Source organism: Cydia fagiglandana, chromosome 13 (genome assembly GCF_963556715.1).
Source record: "Cydia fagiglandana chromosome 13, ilCydFagi1.1, whole genome shotgun sequence".
In the NCBI taxonomy this organism is placed as follows: domain Eukaryota; kingdom Metazoa; phylum Arthropoda; class Insecta; order Lepidoptera; family Tortricidae; genus Cydia; species Cydia fagiglandana.
The window spans coordinates 18,905,407-18,929,432 of record NC_085944.1 but is presented as its reverse complement, the minus strand read 5'-3'; the positions used below and the strand labels follow the sequence as shown (position 1 = coordinate 18,929,432).

The window sequence follows — 24,026 nt, the reverse complement described above, 5'->3', positions numbered from 1 at the left end:
AAAATCTCTAGTTCGTCTCTAATCTTGCAATTATCTCATTTCCCGAATACGCCTGTTATTATCTGACATCGTAAATTTAAAAAAAAATTCGGCGCAGCACTGAAATGGTGAATGAAGGTTAATATTAACGTATGTAATTTAATTAATTGTTTATACCAATTCCGTTAACACTACTCCGCTGCACCGAAATGCTATAAAATTTACGATGTCTGCTTATTATTATTGACAAACGCGTTTTCACAAAAAGTTATCCGAATCTACTTAAACGTGTCGATGAAAATATTCTGAGTTCTTGCCAACCAATTCCCTCGTATATTCCGGGTTTCCCCTCTTATTGTGTTTACGAATCCTTGGTTAATTTCAAAAGCGTAAGTACACATCCAAAAGCCAGCCGGCATTGTCAACTCGTGTTTTGACAAAAACCCCAACTGTCCAACGACCTTTCCCGATCCGAAAGTAAAATATCACGGTGAAAATATCCCGAACGGCACACGCGCGGACGTCCCGAAATAGACTCCTGCGCACAGTATCGTGTATCCTCAGTGCCGCTTCGCGAGCTGTGAGGACCGCCTGTGATATACCTAGTCGAAAGTGTTCATCATCCTCATCATGACAAGTAAATTCTAGTGTTTACCTAACTAACTTGGATACCGTGTTTTTGTGTGTAAGTACCGCTTAGGTCAAAGCTTTAATATCTTTTTTTTTTCCTTTTTCTTTTTTTTCTTGTGAAAGCCTGTGCGCTTTGACCTAGTGCCATGTTTTTATCCCATAATTAAAAAGTTATATTGCAAATCCAAATGCATTATGGATATAATTATTTTAAGTCCTGTTTTGTATTTGTATATAAGTCATTCGTTACTTACTCGTACTAACTGAACTTGAGCAAATAATTTTCCTTTTTTTGCGTTACCCTTTGAATTTGAAACACATTTCCACTTTTTCTTTTCTTGCCCGTCCCGTATTGGGATTTCGTCCTCCAATTGAGGGGGTATTTGAATCTTCTCGAGGCAAAGGTGTACGGTTAGAGCCGGGTGTAGCTTTATTTAACGTTCGTAAGTTCTAATATGCCTACTTCAATAATAAATTATCTTTATATTTATCTCAAATAGTCAGCTTAATTTTGGGATGTTGAGGCAACGTCATTACGCAAATATTTGTGTTGGACTCTTTCTATCACGAAGCGGATGAATGAGATGCAGGATTTGGGAACTAATCATAAAGCGCTTTCAAGCTAATTTAATACCGCTGAAACAAAACGTGTTGTACCATCGCCCACACTGTTAACTGTCCATCGTTGGACGTAATTACAAAAGGCATAAGGTCCACGGATGGACAGTAACTATGTCCATTTAATAGTGTTGCTGTTTGTATGACGACGTCAATTATTTTAGTTATCAATGTTATCATGTAAGTAGTCTAGTACTACAACTATTATATAGTCCACAATTTCAATACGTAATTTAGCATCAATCGAATTTTTTTGGTGTAGCCTGAGTTATTTCTTCCTATTATGAAAATATGTCACCTCAGTAGGCCTAGCACATGATTGCCGCGATTTTCTAACTATCTTGATTAAAGAGTGACAGTCTGGCCGCGAGATACTGTCGCGCCAATCATGTGCTAGCCCGGCAGAACTGGAACATTCATATAATATTTAGGTAGGTAGTAGGTACAATATGAACGAAGATATTGAGTTAGCTTTCTTTAGTTAGACTATAGTTGGGAGCTTTTATAACTAACCTAACCCTTTTTATTTTTTTACACTAAAGTTGATCTTTATGTATAACTATTTCATAATTAAAAATGTCAGAGTGCGAATGTGTACATTAATACGAATACATGACGTTGGTTATACAAAACAGAATTTAATACATAGCTTCAAGCCCGCAGCAGCAGATCATAGCTTAAAATAATTTTAACATCGCTTCAATAACGGTCAAATTTATTATTTTAAGTTAAACATCTAAAAAGCAGCACCATCTGGTGAGCTACATCAATGTAAGAATTTTTGCTGTTGCATTACAAGTCATTTACATAAAATGTCAACTAAGGTTCACTTCATTTACAAAATAAATGGTATTACAAACAACCTCTGATCCTATGGTCAATTGTTCATACATAATATTGATGACCTGTCATTCAAAATAATGTACAACAAAAAAGTCACTTTCCCAATAAAGCTGTAGGTATACCTGTTACCTACGAATAGATATATTAAATAATTTTCTGCAACAGCTAACAACAATGTCAAAAAAAAATACACAGATGTCACTACATCTGTGTATTTTTTTTGTGTATTATCTTTAGTAGTTACTATTTTCACTATAGGTAAAGTAAGTACCTACAAAAAGTAAATACCTATCAGTGTTATCAACATCCAATCAAAATAAAATTTTGAAAGCTTATTTGCTTTATGTGCTTGAATATATTATATAAATAATGTTATTTATATATGTTAGTTAAATGCTAAAAATAAAATAATAAAATAAGGAAAAAGGAAATTTACACGAGATTATTTTATATCATTTTGCCATACTGTTATTCTCAATTTTTATATTGATACATAAAACATTATTAAAAGCAACAATATTCAGCAATACCAACACGTATAACAAAACAAACTCCAAATAAAATCAACACAAGGCACAATAAGTGCGTAATACACATTTCCTTTGTCCGTCTGAACGCCAAATACGAAACAAGGAAGAAAAATATAAGGACGGGTGCCAAAAGCGTTTATAACTGTGATATCATTTGGACAACACATTTCTACTTGGAAAAGATGCTCTCAGACTCCAGGAATTCTATATTTTTTGTTGACAACCGGCCAGTCGGTGATGGATTTCATTATCCACGTGATAAAATATATGGCATTGACATAAACGCTATCGTGAACGTAATTTACTTTCTATATATCTCTTTCGCACTAATATGTCAGTACGAGCGAGATGCATAAAAAGTAAATTACGTTCACGATAGCGTTTATGTCATTGCCAAACTGATGGTAGCCGTAAAGACGTCTGCCCATCAAATATCCGTACAGTGCGTTATACTCAAAATGGTTGAAAACTTTTTTGGCTAACCAGAAGTAAACGCTTAAGGAGATATACATCTGAATCAAAGCCACTTTCAAATTTATCTACCCTACCATCCAAAATCCAATTAAAAAGAATTCAAACATATTTCCATTTCCATCACGCGAGCCATTTCTAGGCCGTGAAACGAAAACATGAAAGGCATTATGCAGATGGCCGATAAAAGGTGATTTACACGTACAGGTTGATAGACCTCTACCACAGTGTAAAAAGTAACGGTGGACTGACGCCTCTGACGTTTGTGTAAATGCCGACACAGCACAAGAACACAGTAGGTTTGTCACGGACTTTAACACAACTGCCTAGAAAACTGCACATTTCAAATAAAACACGCTAACCTTGTAATTAGTACCGAGCTACTAACAATGCCGATATATGCAGCTCGGGTGCGCGCCACTCTAATATGTTAAACAAAAGGTATTGTTTCCTTTATGCAGTGGTTACAATGCTTACGGCTAATTGCCCCGATATAAGTAACGGGAACAAGTCCGTTTAAAAAGCAAATATACCATTCTAATTATAAGGTTCTAATTCATTAAACCGCCTATTCGAAGATAATATCTTTTGTTATCTCCAAAAACAAGACCACCCTGATTGTTCTCTGAACGAGCTGTCATATGAATTTGAACCTTAGTACTATCACGATAGTTGCTTTTTAAACGACGTGGTTGCTTTGGCACGTGCTGTAGACCGCTTACTCTCGCTACACTCCTTAAAAGAAACAAAGGCTTTTGGTTAACGGATTAGCACCCGAGCCGGAAAAAATCATTTGAGATAATTCATACCTAGTATTAAGTATACCTTTTCTTTTGCTATTGGCTACGCTCGTAGCGCGTAGCTCGCGCTGACATTTGTTATGGTTTTGGTCTGGTTTCGATATGACCATGATCATCGTTTACGCTGAATGCGAAATAAAATAGTCGTGCTTATGATGCGCACTAATCACCAAGACGATAGTCAAAATTGTTTTTTAACAAGATCAAAATCATAACAATATATTAAATCAAAATTTGTCTCGGTCGTAAATACGAGGAAATTGACTTGCTGTGAAATAACAATAACCTACATCTTTCAACTCTATTTACTCGTGTTTAATTGAAATTCCAAATTATTTATTGCATTTCCTTCCGACCTTGCGTATTTAGGTGGCCTCAATAAAATTTCGGAAGTTGAAATGTAACGCAAAAATTTGAAGACTTCAATATGGGTCAAGGTAATACCAACCGAAACACTCATAACTATTGTTAGACCTCATTTCTTTGCAATAAGGAATGTAATTGGTCAGGTAATTGTGACTATAGTAAAGTCAGTATCAAAAGTAGCGGATGAAACAACGCTCCAAAATTATCTGCTTTCTGTAGGCGTATTATGGACGACTTTATCCACGTGATAAAATAGCCGTCACATTTTAACACTGCATGATTGAAGTGACAGATACAATTTTACCACGCTGTCACGTCGACAAGAACGACCATAATATACTGGAATTATATTTAAAATATCATTCTAAAGTATCTATCACAGTCTAACTGATATATCACAGAGTCTATACATATCGAGATATATATCTTTTTAATAAAGTCTTACCTTTATTAGAGATTGGTAGATACTTGACGCGTAGTCTGATTTGTTATTTTTGTTGCTGACTGTATTCAATGCAGTACAGTTTGCTCACTAATGATAAGGATGCTTTGCTTGCATTTATATGTTCGTTCTTGTTAAAGTTAGTTAAAGTTTAAAATACTTTGGTTGTTAACGTTACGGGTGGGTTTGGGGGTTACGTTTCGGGTTTGTTCTTCGTGTATTAGTATTGTGTATCACTTTTTAAATAAAATTGGTACAAAACAAAGACCGCAAAATGACCGAAAAATTCTTCATTATTTTATCACACTTAAAGGAAATGGATTAAAACTCAATGTTCCTTGGCAAAATTGCTGCAATTTAAATATCATAGGCCCGGAAGCTTGACCAACCGGAAAAAATAGCGCATCTTTTTAGTAGCAAAAATTTTTCGCCAGACAGTAACGCTGGGCCTCTCAGGGCCGAAAGAAAGTGTTTACTCCTTTTTTCTCAAGGTTTCACTATTTCTAGAGATCGTCAATTTTAGCAACAGGGCAATGACGATGAAGCGGTTGTTTATTTGGTTATGTGGAAGGGCGGGTGTTCTAATATAAACATGCGTCATGTTGATTGGGCAACGTGACTACTATATGAATTAAAATATATACATTTTAAGCAGAAGGAAGTGCCTTGATTTTATTTATGAAGATTATTTCATTTTGGCTGACTACATAGCAAAAAAAACAACTGAAATTTCCTTTGAAAGTCGAAGTCTTTTTAATCAACACATACCTAAGTAGGTATAAAATAAAACTAATAAAAAAATATGAATAAATGTTTTTTTTAATATATATTTAATAAATAAATAAAAAAATCATCCCGACATTTTTAGCTTTCTCAATATGGACATGGCCATGGGCCAGATTAGGTACCTGTAATTAATTTATTTGCTTTATTTCAATTTGCACCTACATCAATATAGAACGGAAGGAAAAAGAGCGAATGCTAAAGCAAAAACAATTATTTAAAATACAAATCAAATGCAATTTCAGTTTATTTGTGAGAAAAACATAAAAAGTTCTGTAAGAAAAGCTAATAAATAATGTTAAAACATAAATATAATTTATCTCTGATACCCAATAATTGCATTGCCACACATATCATAGTTTATTTTTATCCATTGTCACAAATAGATTGATAAGCATCACAAGATAATGAAATCGAAATCAATCTGACGGGAATAGAAAATGACGCGTGTTCTGACGCTGCGAGTCAGCAAAGGAAGTTTAAAAATAATGACAACGTCACTGAAGCAGAAACGTTTGATAGCATCAACAAATATAATGGTGTTCATCAAAGTAAAGAAAGTTTTAATGGTTAAGTTACTGACGACTAGTAGTGTTAAGGTCACAGTCCATTTCCAACGACAGCTGCACTACTGTTCATTTTACTATGGAAATTGACAATAACAGCGACGCGTTCAGTACTAGTAATGCAGCTGCGGTTAGAAATGGAATGTTACCCTTAAGGTAACAATAAAGCATTCACTTAAGTAAGGTTGTGGCTAATTTCATCATGGGCTATTCCGTCTACTAGCGTTTTTCTCGAACAACGAACAAAATTGATAATTTCATCGACAAAGTAGTGATTGCTTTTAATTTTAGCAATCATAAGCATTTTTTTCCTACGATTGAACATCAAAGAAATATATGTCCATGAGAGACGGAATAGGCCCTAAGACGGAATCAACTACTTTGACCTTAATCAAGACTTCGATAAGACAGATTTTAAGAATAGTATACTAGGTACTGCCAAATATAATAATTGGAACGCAAATAGTTCAAACTAAATTTGAACTGCCACAACTGTAAGTTAATAGTTTTCCAAGTGTCAATGTAACTATACGTTTTCTACATATTTGTTTTGGATCTTTGATATTGATATTTTATTTAGGTTGTGTGCTGATACATTTTTAAAGCTGACTATATTCATTAGTCAGAACATTTAACTGAAAATCTTTTGGCCACCGCTACTGCCAAGCGTGTCTAAAACTTTTATGACACGATGACTAAAATTACTAACAAAACTCTGACTCAAAAACAAAATAGTGCGTCTCGTCTATCGACACATGAGACAAAAAATAATTACCTCATCTCCGAACTGTTACTCTATTACTAAAATAACATTATACTCTTATCAATACTTAAAATAGTCTTTAAAATTGAATACATAAAGGTCGAATTCGTTTGTTCCTTCTCTTTCTCGACGCATTTCTTTCCACTTATTAAATCGTGTGGAACGGCAGGCGTAGATTCTATTTATAATTTCAACGGATCTTCGCAGAATAGCGATTTCCAAATATAGCTGCCACGTGAATACTTTAGATCTATTGAAATTGTCTTCTAACCGAGTAAGTCATTTGAAAGGGTCTCTTGTTTTTGAACCGAATCATTATTCTTAGAAGTTGATCTGATTAGATTTGTGTTAATATGATTTAACTTAAGCTTTCAATACACGGTGTAACATGATGAAACCGAATAATTTTAACCACGCATTTCTGACGTCAAAAGAAGTAAAAAATGTAATATGAGTTTAGGTCAATTTCACCAAAAAAAAATTTTTTTTTTGTTTTGTTTTTTCAATTTTTTGAATGTATTTGTACATAACAAATAAATTTTATTGGTAAACTTGTCACTTAAAATTGATTTTTACGTTTTTTTTTCGTAGAACCTACTTTTTGCAAAGTGTTACTTGTCACTTTTTGACATCTATCAATAAGGATATTTAGACTACGTCCCATAGCAGCAACCTCACCTTCAAAAAGGCCTTTTACACTATGTAACAATAAAAACTTGTTTTTTTTTTAATTAATAAAATCTCTGAAACTAGGCGAATTTCAAAAAAGTTTATAGGACATTTTTGTCTCTAAATATGATCAGGAATACGCTGTTAAAATTATTCGGTTTACTCATGTTACACCGTGTATATTAAATTATATGGCTTAATAATTTTGAATTTGAATACAAGTTCAACCAATGACATGACACTTTTGATTGAATAGAAGTCAAAATAAACATTAATCGATTTCATATTTGATTAAAACAACATCACACAAATTTATTTCCCATTGTTATGTAACTGTAAATAATTTGATATATACCTATTGGTTTTCTCTTATTAATTTTAACCTCCCTTAAGGTGTAACCGCACTGCAGTTAACTTTTGTGTAGCGAAACTGTAAAACCACAAAATTAGGTAGCAGTTAATACACAAAAGTTAACAGCGGTATGGATGCACTTGTAAATATTCCTAAATCCCCCTATTCCTTAATGTACCAAAAGTGTGAAATTTAAACGTTCTTTCCTACAGATACGTAAAGCAGCAAAGAAAATATGGAGCAGTTCGAGTCACTTCTGACGTGCTGCGTCTGCCTAGACCGGTACAGGAATCCAAAGCTGCTGCCATGCCAGCACAGCTTTTGCATGGAACCATGTATGGACGGCCTTGTCGACTACGTCAGGCGACAGGTAAGGCAAAAGAGTATTTATAACGGTCATATAAGGTCCGATCATTATTTTGTTGTTGTTTTTCTCTTTTCGTCAGATTTCGATAAAATTTGGTGACTAGATAAAGTTCCCTAGTCTGTAAAATATAAGCGCTATTCGCCGCATGTCTTTAAAAGTCTTCCCCTAAGCATATAATTTTCGTATCTCAACGGAAAATTTATTAATTTTTGTTTTTTTTGTCCTACTTTGGGATTTCGTGTTTTTTTTCGCCCAAAATGAAGAGCTCTCCAAACTTACCAAATTTTATCTAAATCAAAACAAAACTGATTAAATCCCATGCTTCCATTTATCTTTCCAGGTCAAATGTCCAGAATGCCGTGCAGAGCATCGGATTCCGTACCAAGGTGTACAAGGTTTCCCGACCAATGTCACCTTGCAGCGGTTTCTAGAGCTACACGCTAACATAGCAGGAGAGCTGCCTGACCCCACAGCTGGGCAGGTGATGGAAAGGTGCAATGTTTGCTCAGAAAAGGCGTATTGCGCGCCTTGCGCACATTGCGACAAGAAAGTTTGCGAAGACTGCAAATCAGCGCATATGGAAGTTCTACGCAGAGAAATCGCTAGGATCAACAATCAGATACGTCGAGGAGTCAACAGGCTTCAAGATATTCTTTCGATAGTCGAGCGTAACACTACAAACCTGCAAACAAACTGCGCTGCAGTGGCAGGAGAGGTAGATGAAATCCACAAAAGACTAGCCAAAGCTCTTAAAGATAGAACTGATTTCCTAAGGACTGAAGTTGATCGCTATCTAGCTACTGAACTTAGAAACCTCACACATCTAAAAGATAACCTCGAGCTGGAGTTAAGTAATATTCAAAGTAATTGTGATCTCGCAGACAAGTACATGAACGACGATGTCGATTGGGAGGACACTGAATTAGTTGATACCAAAGAAATTTTCCTGAAGACTGTAGAGTTTTTAAGAAACTTCGATTATGAAGCTGGAGATTATAACCGTAGGATCAGGTTTGTTATGACACACGATCCAAACCAACTAGTCGTACACGTTGCAAGCTATGGTGAATTAAATATTAATCACCCTAACGCTTATTTAGGAGCATTGCAACAAAGCCAAGGACTTACCCGGTCAAAGAGTGACCATCGTCTTGCAACGCAGTTCCGCCAACAAGAAGAATCTAAAGGCTATACTGAGAATGACGAACCGGTCTTAGGTGGACGTAAATTTGGAGAACGGCGACCCCCACCACCCGAGAAAGTAAGGGACCCCTATGGAACCACGGATGATTACAGTGGCTATGAATCCGAACATAGGCCTTCCAGAAGATTCCGTTCAAGATTTGTCAGGAGTCATCAAGACAATGATTCTGACACGGAACAACCTACTCGTACCGTTAAGGCAGAGCAAAAAGAGAAAGAAAAAGAAAAGGTAGTAGACACTGAAGATGCTACAAGGGGTCCACTTAGTGGGATATTCAGACTAAGTGACTGTCCTCGTGTCATGCAAAGGATAATGGATGTGGACAGTGGTAAAAAAAAGGAAAAAAAGGAGCCACCTCCACCACCGAAACCAGTGCAGCCAGCACCTCAGCCTCAGCGGCGGGCCCCCCCGGCGCAGCGGCAGCAGAGTGAAGATGACGAGATCTCCCGGCTCAAGAAGCAGAATAAGGGCGCGGCGTCATCCCATGAACCTGACCGAGCACCAGCGCAGGAGGAACGCACCTCGATCGCTCGTAAACCACCCACACCAGCCCGGGAGGTGAGTTGGGAAGAAGACACGGATTGAACGAGCGACGTGACGTAGACAATTTAGCAGATCATCGATATACTAACAAGAAAAACGCGACAACTAACGGCATTCCATAAAATACACTCCACGTTTAATTCACATGCACACAACTCAATACAAAATGTCCTTACCGTTTTGGTGTCAATACCGAATTTCAATATATTCCTCAGGCTTCCAGCGACGGTGAATCCGATGAATCCCTTGGATCGCTTCAACGTACTCAGCGTAAAAATGCTGCACCAGTTCCTAAACCGGCAGTGACACCTGTCAGAAGACCGTCAGCGACAGATACCACCGCTCACCGCCCTGGAGGTCGCGCGCCTAGCACAGAATCAAGCGCTTCGACAGAAAGTTCCGGCTCGGCGGCGGTTAAACACACAGGTGCGATACTGTCCATCGCAGAATTAAAAGCCAAATATAGCAATTATGAGCCACCATCAAAAACCAGATCGTTTATTTCCGCAGGCAACGATAGAACAGCTCCGGCGACAACGAATGGAACGGTTGGTGGCGCGCAGCGGGTCCAGAGCCGGTTCATCGGCTCCCAGCGGCCCGCGCCCGCCCCGGCGCCCGCCGAGCCGGCCCAAGAAGACTCCGACACGAGCTCCGAGGAGGAGACCGACTCGTCAGAGGAGAGCGAAGAAGAGCCTGCATCGCAAAGGAAGCCCGAGAGCCAGGCGATGGCTCGTAGTGACATTGGTCCGCTTCTCGCACGAAGCAACAATGCCCGCAACGACGCCCAAGACAACAAGGCCAAAGAGAGTCCTACCCCGTCTCGGTACCGTACACGCACAACGTCTCAAGCCGAGGAGGAGCCTAGGTACGGCGCCAGCGGTTCTTCGTACAGCAACCGTTATGGTACCTCCAAGCCTAAAGAAGAAGAGCCGGTGTCTTCCATCGATGACGAATCGAAGTACCCAACTGCACGTTCGAGATACCTTGCGTTGAAAGAGCGACGCAATCGTCTCGCTAGAAGCAAAAGCAGTCACACCGGTTTTGGTATGGGAGACGATGACGACCAAGACGAACCAGTCTCTCCCACGACAGCGTCACCGTCAGCGTATCTGGCGGCTCGATACGGCTCTGGCACCGGAGGTACAGAGTTGTCTCGCAGCCGATCCTCACACGCGCTAAAATCTAGAGAAAGTTCGCCCGAGCGACCACCGCCCGGCGAGAAAGACGGTGCGGCCTTGAGCTCATGGGCCAGATACCTGAAGAATAAGTACGGATCGCGGGGCAAGGATCGAGACACGAGCAGCAGCGCGTCGAGCACGTCGCGCCGCCTGTCTCTCGGGCTGCCCTTACGTTCGGCTAACGAGCTTGCCAGTTCTGATGACGATTCAAAAAACGCGGCAGGCTCCCCCATCTCCCCTACGGCGGCTACAGCAGCGGTAGCAGGTTAGAAAAACGCGTGGCGTGTACATAGGTTTGCCGCTTCTTTTGGGTTTACTTTATCCTTCGTCACTTCGTTTTCTAACCCTGTTTTTGTTTGTTCAGGTTTCGCAGCAGCAGGTTCCTCCCCTAGGAGCCAGTATCTGCAGAAACGCCGTTTACAATTCAGCGTGGGGAGTCGGGGGAGCGAACCCGGTTGTTTTACTTGGCCTCGTGGTATCGCTGTAGGCCCCGACAACACAATGGTCGTCGCCGATTCATCAAACCATCGAGTGCAGGTGAGTCTATTTACAGAACGGTTCAAGCCAAAGGGGCGTTAAGGATGGCTTTAATTACACCGTAGCGTACCAAAACTGGGTAATTTAATACAGGACTTAGCTCTTACGATCTGATGCACGGGGGCAACCAATGACACCAAGCATGCAGTCAAAGCGTGGGTAAAAATTAAAGCATTTTATTTAATTTTAAATTGATAAACTTCTGCCGTTGAAAAAACAGGTTCTGTCCTCAGAAAAATCAGCGTAAAAAATCGCTATTTTTCCATAGAACGATGGAAACTAACATTTAGTTACTAAAGAGCTTGGACAGGACTCAGACTCGATACGGAGTAATACAAGTCATCCTAAGCGTCATCGTCAGTGGACTAAGCGCATATTTGTCTTTCTAGGCGTGCAAACTATCCACTCGATTTCACCGTCCACAGTTTACATTCTCATTAAACTTCGGGAATAGTTATCGTCTCGTTTTGAACCTGCGCCAAAATGTCAGCGTATGTAACTAACTATTCATGGAATGTGTACGATCAAACTATAATAGCTTTTACGTCTCGTTGATGGATATGTAAAGCGTCGTTGATTAAATTACCGTCCTGGATATGACCTTTGAATAGTGTTGAATCACAGTTTAATTATGTTTCACTACGATTGCAGGATATGAAAATAAATATAGCTTATAGTAAAACCTTAAATAAAATGCTAAAAAGTCCTAGAAAGTAATAACTTTCTTTTTAAAATGATATTATTATTTAAATAGTCCTTCTTACTTAAGTTATTATGCCTCTGCCTGTAACATTTAGCCGATTGATTGTGGATTTCTTGTCGATTATTGATAAAAACTATAAATTAAATCATTGTTTTCTGTAATATGCCCCATTATTAAACAATGTATGTACGTTTGTTATTTTGAATACACTACAATTAAAATTAATTGTTGAATGTTGGCGACCTCCAGACATTCTTCGAATGTTACATGAATACAAAATTTATAAGTCTACGTACTACAATTCTAATATACACTTTGCTTAATTGGACTGTCATTTCTATTTCTATACAGCGTGAGCCCGAACAATCTGAATAATCATAATCTAAGATTATCGTGCTGAATTAAAGAAAAAAGTTATCTACCATATTCTCCAAAATAAAGACGAACAAAAATTCTAGTCAAACTTGCTCAAATTTCATACATCATTCATCGTAGAATGAATGACTAAATGTAGTAGAAATACAAAGTCAGTAACATATACTTTTTTTACCCGTCTTTATTGCCGACATTGCTTCTAAGTATATGTTTACGAAACGTTAAAAAGTTAACGAAATTAAAATAAATCGTTTCAATCAAAAGTCGTCCTAGGTATTCGTTTGATGTCACATTTTTACGCTTATATCATCAGGAATGCATTTCTCACACCCTGTATAAATGCGTTGTTTCCAATAGTGCTATTAAATCAGAACAGTAAATCAAGTAATTATTAGAATCATCCATTTATTTAATTGCAAGCTATTTTCTCTTCCATTTGCTAAATTAATATGTTCTTTACGATAAAATTGTCGTATCCAATAAAATTGTGTTGTTAAAATGTTATTGAAACATTGACACAATTTAGTTTGAACTCAATTTTCTGTGATTCGATACATCTATATTATAATTTCCGGGATACCGAAAACCCCTCTTAATATAGATTCTATACCTACTATAAGTAGCTACCTAATTTAATATCTGTTATTTAAAAAAATCTATTCTTATTTAGCAATTGCTTTTGCATTAAATTAGATACTCGATAAACACAATCATAAACGTAATTAAAATATTTGTTGTTCCATCAAAATTGCTAATTTATCAAATTACTTCCATTGTTCAAACAGTAATAACACAAATTAATTATTACGACATAAATTAAATTGTTAGTAGGTATAATCAGACTAATTCAAGTAATATTCTGACATTTAAATTGTTTATGATAAATGATAAATTAATAAAAAAAGCACGTACTATACTTACCCTAATATGTTTTTTGGTTTAAATTTAGAAAGGTACTCTACATTATTATCATATTTATCATTGTGAAAAGCGGTTTTCTTCTACTTATCGCAAAATGTAGTTTTTTGTAAAGAAAGCTCCTGAATAAAATTATACCTCGCTTTCAAATAAAGAGTATAGTATCTTGACGTGTTTAACAGCAAATATGTGACAATTTTATAACAAGGACATATTATATTTTAATTTTTTGGTTTCATAAGTAATAGTTACAAATTTTTAAAAGAAGAGGTATCGTCTTGGGTCGTCCCATTCGTTATTCGTCAAGTTCTTAAATAAGTCCTATTCTGCTTTAGTCACTTATTCTACATTAAAAGCCACCGACGATTGTGACGAGTGTAGAATGAGTGACGAAAGCAGAATAGGACTAATTTAAGAACTTGACGAAAAACGAATGGGACGACCCAAGACGGTACCAAAGAACGTCAAGATTGTTTATCCTTTTTCTAATGCTAAAAAGAGATATAATGTATGTAGTATGATTAACCTAAATGTTAACGACACTTAAGTTAGTTTGTATAGAAATTGAGTGATCAAAAGTAAATAATTGAAATGTGTTCCAGGTGTTCGATTCCAACGGCATTTTCGTGAAAGAATTCGGTCAGTACGGCAGCGGAGAGGGCGAGTTCGACTGTCTCGCCGGCGTGGCTGTCAACCGGATTGGGCAATACATCATCGCGGACCGATACAACCATCGCATACAGGTAACATACAGAATTCTTCTTCTTCCTCGCGTTATCCCGCGCATCTCGCCACGGGTCATGAGAGCCTGGGGTCCGCTTGACAACTAATCCCATGATTTGACGTAGGTACTAGTTTTTACGAAAGCGACTGCCATCTGACCTTCCAACTCAGAGGGTAAACTAGGCCTTATTGGGATTAGTCCGGTAACATACACAATTGTAGGTAATTAATTATGCTGCCCTCTTAACCCGAATAGGAATCTTAGAAACAAATGAATTTGAAAATGGAATTCTCAGTAATAGAAACTAAAGTATAGGTTAGTAATGAATTTTCTTCTGAAATAGAGCTCTCTGGTTTGGCAGGGCAGTATAATAAGAGTCACACAAACGTGCCGACAAAAAGCTGCTGCGAAAAATAAAACATTCTACAAAATTATCTATATATTTGTACTCGTCTTGAAACAATTCAGATCCAACATTTATAATTTAAAAGTTTAATCTCGCAACTTTAATATGTATCAAGGTATTTATTTAACATGGATAACGCCATCATTAATAAAGCCCGGCACGTAACATAAAACTTTTAAAGTTAAGTACATAATGGCCTAAAAACAACTTTTCTAATTAGCAAAGCTTAGTTACACCTCTAATTACATAAATTATAAAGTATTTTGAAATTGCTATTAGTATTTATTTTAATATTACATAAATTTAAAAGTTCAAATAGGTATACTCGTTAACCGAGAGCCGAGTAACTAATACAGTAATGAACAATATACATATTGAATATATTAACTCAGTTCACTCACGTATTTTTAAGTCGAAAATTGGTCGTCATGTTTTGCTCCATAACGAGGATCTTCAACGGGAGCACGCGTGGGCAGGCCCACGCAAAACATATCGAGCAATCTTGGCCCTAAAAATACGAGAGTGAGCCGTTTTAGTATGTTTAATATGTCTGTTTCTCACGGAAATTATGTCATTAAAACTTCAGGGATGCACAAATCCAAAAAATCTTACGTAGTCAAAATTCTCCATGGTATCGGCCAAAAGTGTCTATATGGCACTTAAGATCATTGTGTATTCTCTGTGATAACGACTCAACGAGTCAACGTAAGTATTCGTTATGTTTAAATTTTTAAGCTTATGAAGATTTTCGCAAAGTCTATAACTTACAGAGCCCTTAGTATTTTTAAACTTTCAACCAAATCGTTAGGAATGAACTATCAAACTTCAACTGCACGCTGCATTTCATGACACAAACATATTGCTTTAGAAACATTCTTGACAGAATCCGTTACTGGCTGAAACAAATAGAATCTAAAACCACGTGCTCAAGAAAGAGATGAATTTCATTTTTAACTCAAAGTGAAGTGAGCGGAAAATTCCATGATATGTTCCAGACTTTGAGTTTTCATAGCAATTTATCGAAAAACTGTAATGTTAGCTTAGCATGGCTGGTATCAATAGTTTGACTGAGTAACAATTGACCGCATATCGGTGTAGTCATTTGGGTTTTACGTTCGATATTCAAAGGCTTACATCAGGGTTACGCAAACTTTTAAGAAGAAGAGCTAACGGCAGTAAAAATCACCATCAGTTTTAGGAAGAGAGCCGCCGCAAATTTTGTTTCTGTGTTGTAAGAATTCTCAAGGGTTAATTTTATGGCTGTCTTAAAGAGCCACAGTTATACCTCCAAAGAGCCACATGCAGTTGAATGATGAATTTACTGATGGAAATGGCTTGACAGACTTTAACACGATTATACCTAAAACAGCGTAAAAGCAAACAATCAGCGAATAAACTTAATTATTAAATGCATTATAAAAACCTTTTTAAATCCCCCAAAGAGTCAAACAATGGTTTTGATACAGTAAATTTCCCTGAGGCACTGTTGCTTTTAACTCAAACATAAAGTCGTAAGTATATTGGAAATATATGGTCGTTAAGACCTTTTGTGAGCAAAACGGAGCATTCTACTCAATTTCTTGTATTTCTTTGAGTAACTCGAGTGTTTACTGAAGTTTTTATACGTTTATGGAAGAAATGTTGTGAGATAACGAAGATACTTTAATATGAATATAAAACACAGACAAAACATCCTCCAGACTTTAGCATAGTCGCGCTACCCCCTCTGCCACGCATACGGTAATTTTACTCCATGTTCGAGTCGAAAGTGTCTTTGTGTGACGTCCGTGTCTTTGAACGGACCAATCACGGCACGGGACTTCGCTCACCTCGTCCCGTGCACCCCCGCATTTTTGGCATCATCGGTTGCATGAAATGATTGCTCTAAACTCGGTCTAGAGGATTCCCAGTCTATGATATAAAATGATTTCACAGACGAGTGGTCTGACCAGTAACCCAAGCTTTTAACTAACTGGCTTATAGCTAAGGCGGTAGTGACCCTACATACGTATCAGGAGGTCCCGGGTTCGAATCCCGGTAAGGGCATTATTAGTGAGTCTATCACAAATATTTTGTTCCTAAGTTTTGGATCTTCTCTATGTAAAAAATATTAAAAAAATAGTTATTATATCTATATTATTCTAAATGGCGGAGCTATGCCCACATTTATTCAGTTTTAAGCTATCCTCGCGAGGTCTACAGCTCGCAGAGCCAATAGGTCTTTTCTTGTATATATAAGAATTCAAGCAACAGCTTTTATTATTTTGGATAAGTTAGGTATTCATCCCGACCGGATTGTACAAGTTCGATCGGTTAATCCGTGTACTTAATTCATCTCTTTTTGTATTAGCTGTGTAAAATGTGTGTAATCTATTTTTCGGTTTATTTTATGTTTCTTTACTAATTTTTTTTTTTGTCTGTTACCTTCCGTGATTATTTCTCACTTGATGGTCTAATCGGAAGATCAGCGCTGGAAGTCGCCAGCAACATGCTGAGATGGGACCATTTCGTGACACTTTATTTTTCACTATGTTTTTTCTATGTATGTCTGTTGTCTGTGTGTTTACGAATAAAAAACTATTCTATTCTATTCTATTCTATTCTATTTACTTGATATAGGTAATATTTGTTAATTTGCTAATCCAATGGCTTGGATAATTGGATTACAGATCAAAATCACGATTGGTTACACTCTATCCTAATTAGTTTAGAATTACGATTAGGAGGCAAATTCTGATTGTAATTAATTATTATTAATAACGACTTTATGGCTGTAGAAATATTACTTTTAACATTGACAGATCGTATAGGAATCATAACAAAATAAGATCAAATTCATAACCTGTTATTATAATCAGAATACGCCTCTAGTCCGAGAGCATAAGTACAGACACATAACTCAACCAACTAGTTATAAAACTTTAATAAAATATGAAGAGTAATTAATAATATCCCCTTGTACTAAATAAGGGTTAAAAACAGCGAAGTTGGGAAATGTATTTGTTACGACTGGAAAACATAATTACAAATTTAATTACTTATACATAAATCTAAATTTGATTGATTTCATTACATAAGTTATTTGATCGGTTTAGATATAGCTAATAAATCTATGTTCCGCAGGTGTTCGACCCTCAAGGGCGGTTCCTGAGGGCATTCGGCAGTCAGGGCACGGGAGACGGCAAGTTCAACTACCCGTGGGGCATCACGACGGATGCGCTGGGCTTCATATACGTGTGTGACAAGGAAAACCATAGAGTTCAGGTAACTATTATACTTGCTGCAAAACTTACTGGCGAGTCAATGTCATCGGAATCACGCTATCCCTTTCGCATTTACATAACCTAATCGAGCAGGACTCGCAACAGCACTGCAAATTGCAATACCTAATTATTGGATTGAGAAAAATATACTACAAAAAAAAAACTGCAGTCTCCATTACAGGGGCATTCCAAAAAATATATTAATAACCTGCAGAAATCTGGTTTATATACCTTTGAATTTAATGCCAAGTTGTCAAAACTTTTCATGCTAAAAAATATCAGCTTCTTAGTTTTATCAGAAGTGTTAAATAAAATAGCTTCACGTACCCAATATATGAGTATTTTCTGGAATACCCCAGCATCAACTGAACACCAAGACCTACTTACCAACAGATAAAGCGCTTAAATGTACTGAATGAATGTATATATGTACTAGTATTTAAGTAAAAATTGTATAATTACCATTAATGATCAATCAAATTAGCATAAGTTTTAAATGAATACAATATTTTATTTGTTAAGTTAGTTTTACCCATTCTTAGATTTATTTTAGTTTATAATTTGTATGTTTAATCATTTGTAATCTAAATATTAAATTATATTTTAGTAGAATGAGTCAATCATAAGTAAAATATCATTTTGATATAGTAGATTGAAATGAATACATACATTATTATCTTATCTTATCTTATCTTACTGATGTTCTCCTCCAGGTGTTCCAATCAGACGGCACATTCGTCGGCAAGTTCGGCAGCTTCGGCTCCAAGCTGGGCCAGCTGGAGCATCCCCACTACATCGCCGTCTCCAGCACCAACCGAGTGCTCGTGTCAGACTCTAACAACCATAGGATCCAGGTCTTCGACGTGAACGGACGGGTGTTATCCTCGTTCGGAGATGAGGGCTCTGAGGATGGACAGTTTAAGTTCCCAAGGTAAGATATCAAAAATTACTAAGTAGGTCTTCATTCTGAAAGACAATGACTTACAAAAATATTTTGAAGTCTTCAAAGTAGAGTATCCCCACTACATCGCCGTTTCCAGCACCAACTGAGAGCTCGTGTCAGACTCCAACAACCATAGGATCCAGGTCTTCGATGTGAACGGACTGCTGTTATCGTCCTTCGGTGACGAGAGATCTGAAGATGAACTTTAATTTTAATAACAATTTTAATAACAAAAAATACGCGAGTGACCCGTTTTTAATATATTTAATATGTCTGAAGATGAACTGTTAAGTTCCCAGGTCTACATCAACTTGTTACTGGAAAAAAAATTGCTTCCTTTCATCTCAATCGACGCGATCATTATTGTTCACAATTTAACATTTATATTTATTATACCTACTCATAATGCATTACGAGGACATAGAAAGAAAATTATCTGTGAATATCATTTATTATATCAAAATTTACGGCACATATAAATTCCGCACTCTAAAATAAAACATGAAATCCGAATAAAGATATAAATTATTACAGTAAATAAAGAACCGTACACGACGAACTTAGTCGAGTTATAAATTTTAAATATGCATAAGGACGTCTAGATTCCGTAATATCTTCCAAAGGAAGTAATATAGAACTGTATTAAGTTATTTTATGTCCTCTGTGACAGTTTTGTATGTTAATGATGATATATTTTAATGGTATACATGAAACGCGCCATTAAACAGTCTTTAGTAGGAGCTTTTAGAGCAACGAATGCTGAAAACGATTTCAAAACTCTGCTCTACTTAAATATATTTTAAAGTAAATGTGCCAAAAAGGCAGTGTTACGAGTATATTGTCAGAATAACAAACGAACGGGACTTAATCGCAATTTTTTTTATTAGGCTGGTTTAGTGTCCCACTGCTGGGCAAAGGTCCCCCTCGCTTCCTCCCCCCTTAACCCTGTCTTTGTAGTTTCCCGCCAATTCGGATAAAATGCGTCTAAGTCGTCCCGCCATCTCCTTATCTTTTCTTTTTTTAATTGCAAATAATTAAGTTTTTTAATTTACCCCCGACGTTGTCTCTGTGGTCTCGGAGAAGACTGGCTAAATTTGACATCAACATCTAGCCGCGTGAGTTTTCCGAACTACCCGCACTTTGTTTTGTTTACTTATGAGTTAAAATAAAATCGTGGAAGTTTAAATCACAATATGAAAATGTTTTGTAAGTATTACCTACTTACTTCGTTTTACGCGACATACAGGTCAATTCGAACGTACATTGATATCATTATGTCATTTAAGATATCGTGCATTTGGCTCGTAATTGTCAATACATAATAGGTATATAGGCGCGAGTGAGGTACACGATAACTAAATAAAATTACTCAAATATCATGATGTCATTGTAGGTACGTTTGAATTGACCTGATTTTTTTTTTCTTATACCACATTTACAATTAACAAAATATGCCTGAAACGAATCAGTTCGAAGGAAACTTGGCGTATTCATTTCCCTCCGCAGCGATATTTGTATGGAAAATAACAATTTTTGAGGTCCTCGATGGCCCGGAATGATTGGATTGCCAAGCGACGTCATTGAGTTATACAGTGCAGATTACAACAGCGGAGGCGTTATTAAAATAAAACGCCTTGTTTTATTTTACGAGTGCGTGTGGGTTTCGTATGCTAAGGGCATTTTTTTTAAGATTATTTATAACGTCTATTTAAATGGTAAAAATGTAGATTTTTTTTTATTACCGTATTAGGTGTTTAGTTATACGAACAAAACTCATGAAGTTTCATATTTTTATCGGTGACAATACAAGAGGCACATAATATTGTAAACGCCTTCTTATTAAATCGATCCATTATCAATATAATAATACAAACAAAAACCTAGAGTGATACACTAGACTCAGTCTAAGCTAACTTTGCATCTATTTGACAGCGATAAATTGTGGCCGGAATCTTAAAAATATTTTTGTATTTACTTACCTATATATTTCCATTTAGTTTAGGGTGTCGCATATTATGTAAATAATTGACGTTCACTAATAATACAAAAACAAAATAGAGTTTGAACAAAGAACACACAAAGCAATCAAACAATCAACAAAAGTATAATTTTATTTTTTTAAGCGTTTTCTTAAATCCTCTGTAATATAAGCTACGCAGTATTCCGGACTAAAATAAACATAGACATTCGGTACCTCCAATACAATACAATATACAATTCACTTCAGAGTGCCTGTCTCGGGTGTCGACTTAAGTTTCGTCGTATATCAGATATTGTTATGTTAACTACTACCCTGGATGCCGATTCTGTATTTACATATTTTAATATATCCCATACATATATAGATAAAAAGAAATGCTCTTGGAAAAAATATAAAAAGAAGGTTTTAAATGATGTATCTTACATTGCCAAAGAATATTTGTGCGCTACAATTTTTGTACCTCAAATTTTAACCACTTCCTCATATTTGATTCAGTTCAAAAATTGGACTACCTTCCGTGATCCCAATGACAATAAAAATAATATGCTAACATGAAAAATAAGTTAATTCAGTAAACATTTTGATACTTGTGGTTTTCATCTTCCGACAGACAGACAGACAGACATAACACTTCGGACACCGCGTGCCGCTACACCCTATAGCAAGCAGCTATCGCCGATTGGTCCTCACGAGATACAGGATGCAGGCGACTTCTCATATGACATCTCGCTTGCTCTTATTGGTCCTTTATAAATTAGTAAACCAGAATCAGCCTCCTGTTTCCGCAATATGGTACATTATATATAACAACTTCGAGAGTTAGGCCTTTTTGGAATTAAATGAAGCCAGAAATACGTATTGTTGTATTCAAGTGATTATGTCGAGTTTCAAAGCGTTGGAAACTATTAGTTAATGATTGGGAACCCTTTGATAGCAAACGTGTGTTAAATCTCTGTATAGGGTTTCTATTAATAACATCGCAACATAAGCGTGTGTATTAATTCAACTACAAAAGTTTTGATATCAAAATACTTTACTGAAACTGCTTATGTTACATAAGCATATTATTATTATATAACATACATGACATGTCATATTTTAGTATAAATGCGAAATTATTTTACAAAAAAACTTCTACCTACTAGCACTAATTTCTTTTGAATTCTAAATGAGAGCGTAACTGCGAATGTATGGCGGCGGCTAAGTTTATGTGTCTCTTTTTTAACAACTAAAATAACGTTAATTATTACTAATTGTAGCCATCTGGGAACTGTTTGGTAGAAGAAAATTAGTGAAATTAGTCTAGAATTAGGTTTCAACAAGGTAAAAAAACAAGAAGGTAATGAATTTAAAGTCTTGGTGGCGTTTTATGTAAAATGATATTATGATAATATTCACATTTCAGCGATAAAATTTAATCTCAGACACTTTAATCAAAATTTCAATATAGCAATTAAGTTTGTTGCAGTATAATTTTTTAAATTACAGTTTATAAAACATAAAATATATCAAAACTTAGATACTAGGTTATCAAAGGTTATTTTCTAGTATCGCTCGCAGAGGTATCTGATTGATAAACTTTAGTTGTGTTACAGTATGTTATTCTATTAAAATAAAACTTTAAAAGGCCACGTTGCTGTCAAACAAACCTGATGTACGATATAATGATACCTACGCAGATTCCGTAGCAGACCTAGTTTGCCCTGTGGGTTGGAAGTTTAGATCCTTTGGTAAAATCTAGTGCCTATGTCCAGGCGCCCTAAGTGAGCCGTGGCAAATGCCGAGATAATGCTAGAAACATTATACTTATCATGTACAGTGCAATATCACTTCAATACAGTCAAATAATCTAATTTCAATACCATTTCTTACCTTGTCACAGTGACAATCAATATACACAATGAAAATTGCTAGAGATCTCATGCTATTGCCACTGTAACAAGGTTCGAAATGGTACTGAAATTAAATTTTTTGACTGTACCTCTAAGTAAAAACAAGATACTGACATTGATTTCTTGTCTACAGGGGTGTCGCCGTTGATGACCAAGGCTACATCGTAGTAGCCGACTCCGGCAACAATCGCATTCAGATCTTCCACCCTGACGGAACCTTCCTCCGTGCCTTCGGCTCCTGGGGCTCCAGCGATGGCGAGTTCAAGGGTCTTGAGGGCATCGCCGTCATGAGCGGAGGGAACATCATCGTGTGCGATCGGGAGAACCATAGGGTACAAGTTTTTTAAGGGTTTGATACTTAAGGCTTTAAAACCTTATGACTAAGTAATTAAAGTTTCAAGTCCTCTGAGTAAACCCTTCAATTGGTGCCATGACCAGGATGCCAATCATTTATTCAATTATCTTTATATAGTTGACTTTTGGTGTTGAAGCGATACGTAACAATTCGATATTTTATTTTGATTCCAACGGAATTGGAAGTCCTCTGTTTGCTGGTCAGTGTATCTAATTTGATACATATTTCTGTTTTGAATTGATCATTTTTACTGACAAGTAATTTTCAAAATACAATTATAACAAATTCATTTACTTGCCTTATAAGGCAGTTGAGAATTATATAATCCAGTTACTGGTCAGTATTGTATCAAAAATGATACTTTTGAGATGACTTTTGAATCGATCTTTTTTATTAGCGAGCATTTTAAAGTATTGTAGTACTTATTAATTTGTCAAAGTTTTGTGATTTAATTGGTTTTTAAGATTGATTTCGCTTTGATGTGGCAATAATTAATTTGAAAATTTAGTAACATTTTTTGTAGCTGGCCAGTAATTGAAATATTTTTTTCTTCGTAATTATGATATTGCAATTACTTTTTATTGAATTGTGTTATGTGCTTTAAGCAATATCTTGAAATTATTGTACCCAATGGTTGTATCATTTTAAACATTTTGTTTTATTAGTCAAATATATTTACTTGTAAATAATAAGAGAAATAATTATAATTATATATATTTTGCACCGCTTTATACTGATCATACTTTTTTATTAAATTGTTCACGTTATGAATTTTATTAAATATATGTATTATATTTATATTATTTATTACAAATTTAAAACCTG

At 36.1% G+C, this 24,026-nt stretch overlaps 2 protein-coding genes across 4 annotated transcripts in view; one reads left to right on the top strand and one right to left on the bottom strand.

Annotated features, from left to right (window-relative positions):
• LOC134670407 (UDP-xylose and UDP-N-acetylglucosamine transporter) overlaps nucleotides 1-24,026 on the bottom strand; it is a 288,518-nt gene that overhangs the window by 41,282 nt on the left and 223,210 nt on the right. The gene's annotated exons all lie outside the window — the stretch shown is intronic.
• LOC134670390 (RING finger protein nhl-1) lies at nucleotides 466-24,026 on the top strand. Of its 3 annotated transcripts, XM_063528220.1 has the most exons (10): nucleotides 530-664; nucleotides 8,025-8,182; nucleotides 8,520-9,941; nucleotides 10,142-10,352; nucleotides 10,437-11,369; nucleotides 11,469-11,641; nucleotides 14,240-14,380; nucleotides 17,891-18,031; nucleotides 18,744-18,961; nucleotides 22,980-24,026. In XM_063528220.1, the coding sequence occupies exons 2-10, from the start codon at nucleotides 8,048-8,050 to the stop codon at nucleotides 23,191-23,193; spliced, it is 3,588 nt and encodes a 1,195-aa protein (XP_063384290.1). In that variant the 5' UTR covers nucleotides 530-664; nucleotides 8,025-8,047; the 3' UTR covers nucleotides 23,194-24,026. The 3 variants fall into 3 exon arrangements, with proteins under 3 accessions (XP_063384289.1, XP_063384290.1, XP_063384288.1); XM_063528219.1 differs by having other exon boundaries at nucleotides 466-616; nucleotides 10,142-11,369; XM_063528218.1 differs by having other exon boundaries at nucleotides 10,142-11,369.

Coding starts and splice junctions, on each gene's coding strand:
- LOC134670390 (XM_063528219.1), top strand. CDS start 8,048: ATGGAGCAGTTCGAGTCACTTCTGACGTGCTGCGTCTGCCTAGACCGG. Junction 8,183..8,519: donor TCGACTACGTCAGGCGACAG/GTAAGGCAAAAG, acceptor TTATCTTTCCAG/GTCAAATGTCCAGAATGCCG. Junction 18,032..18,743: donor AGGAAAACCATAGAGTTCAG/GTAACTATTATA, acceptor GTTCTCCTCCAG/GTGTTCCAATCAGACGGCAC.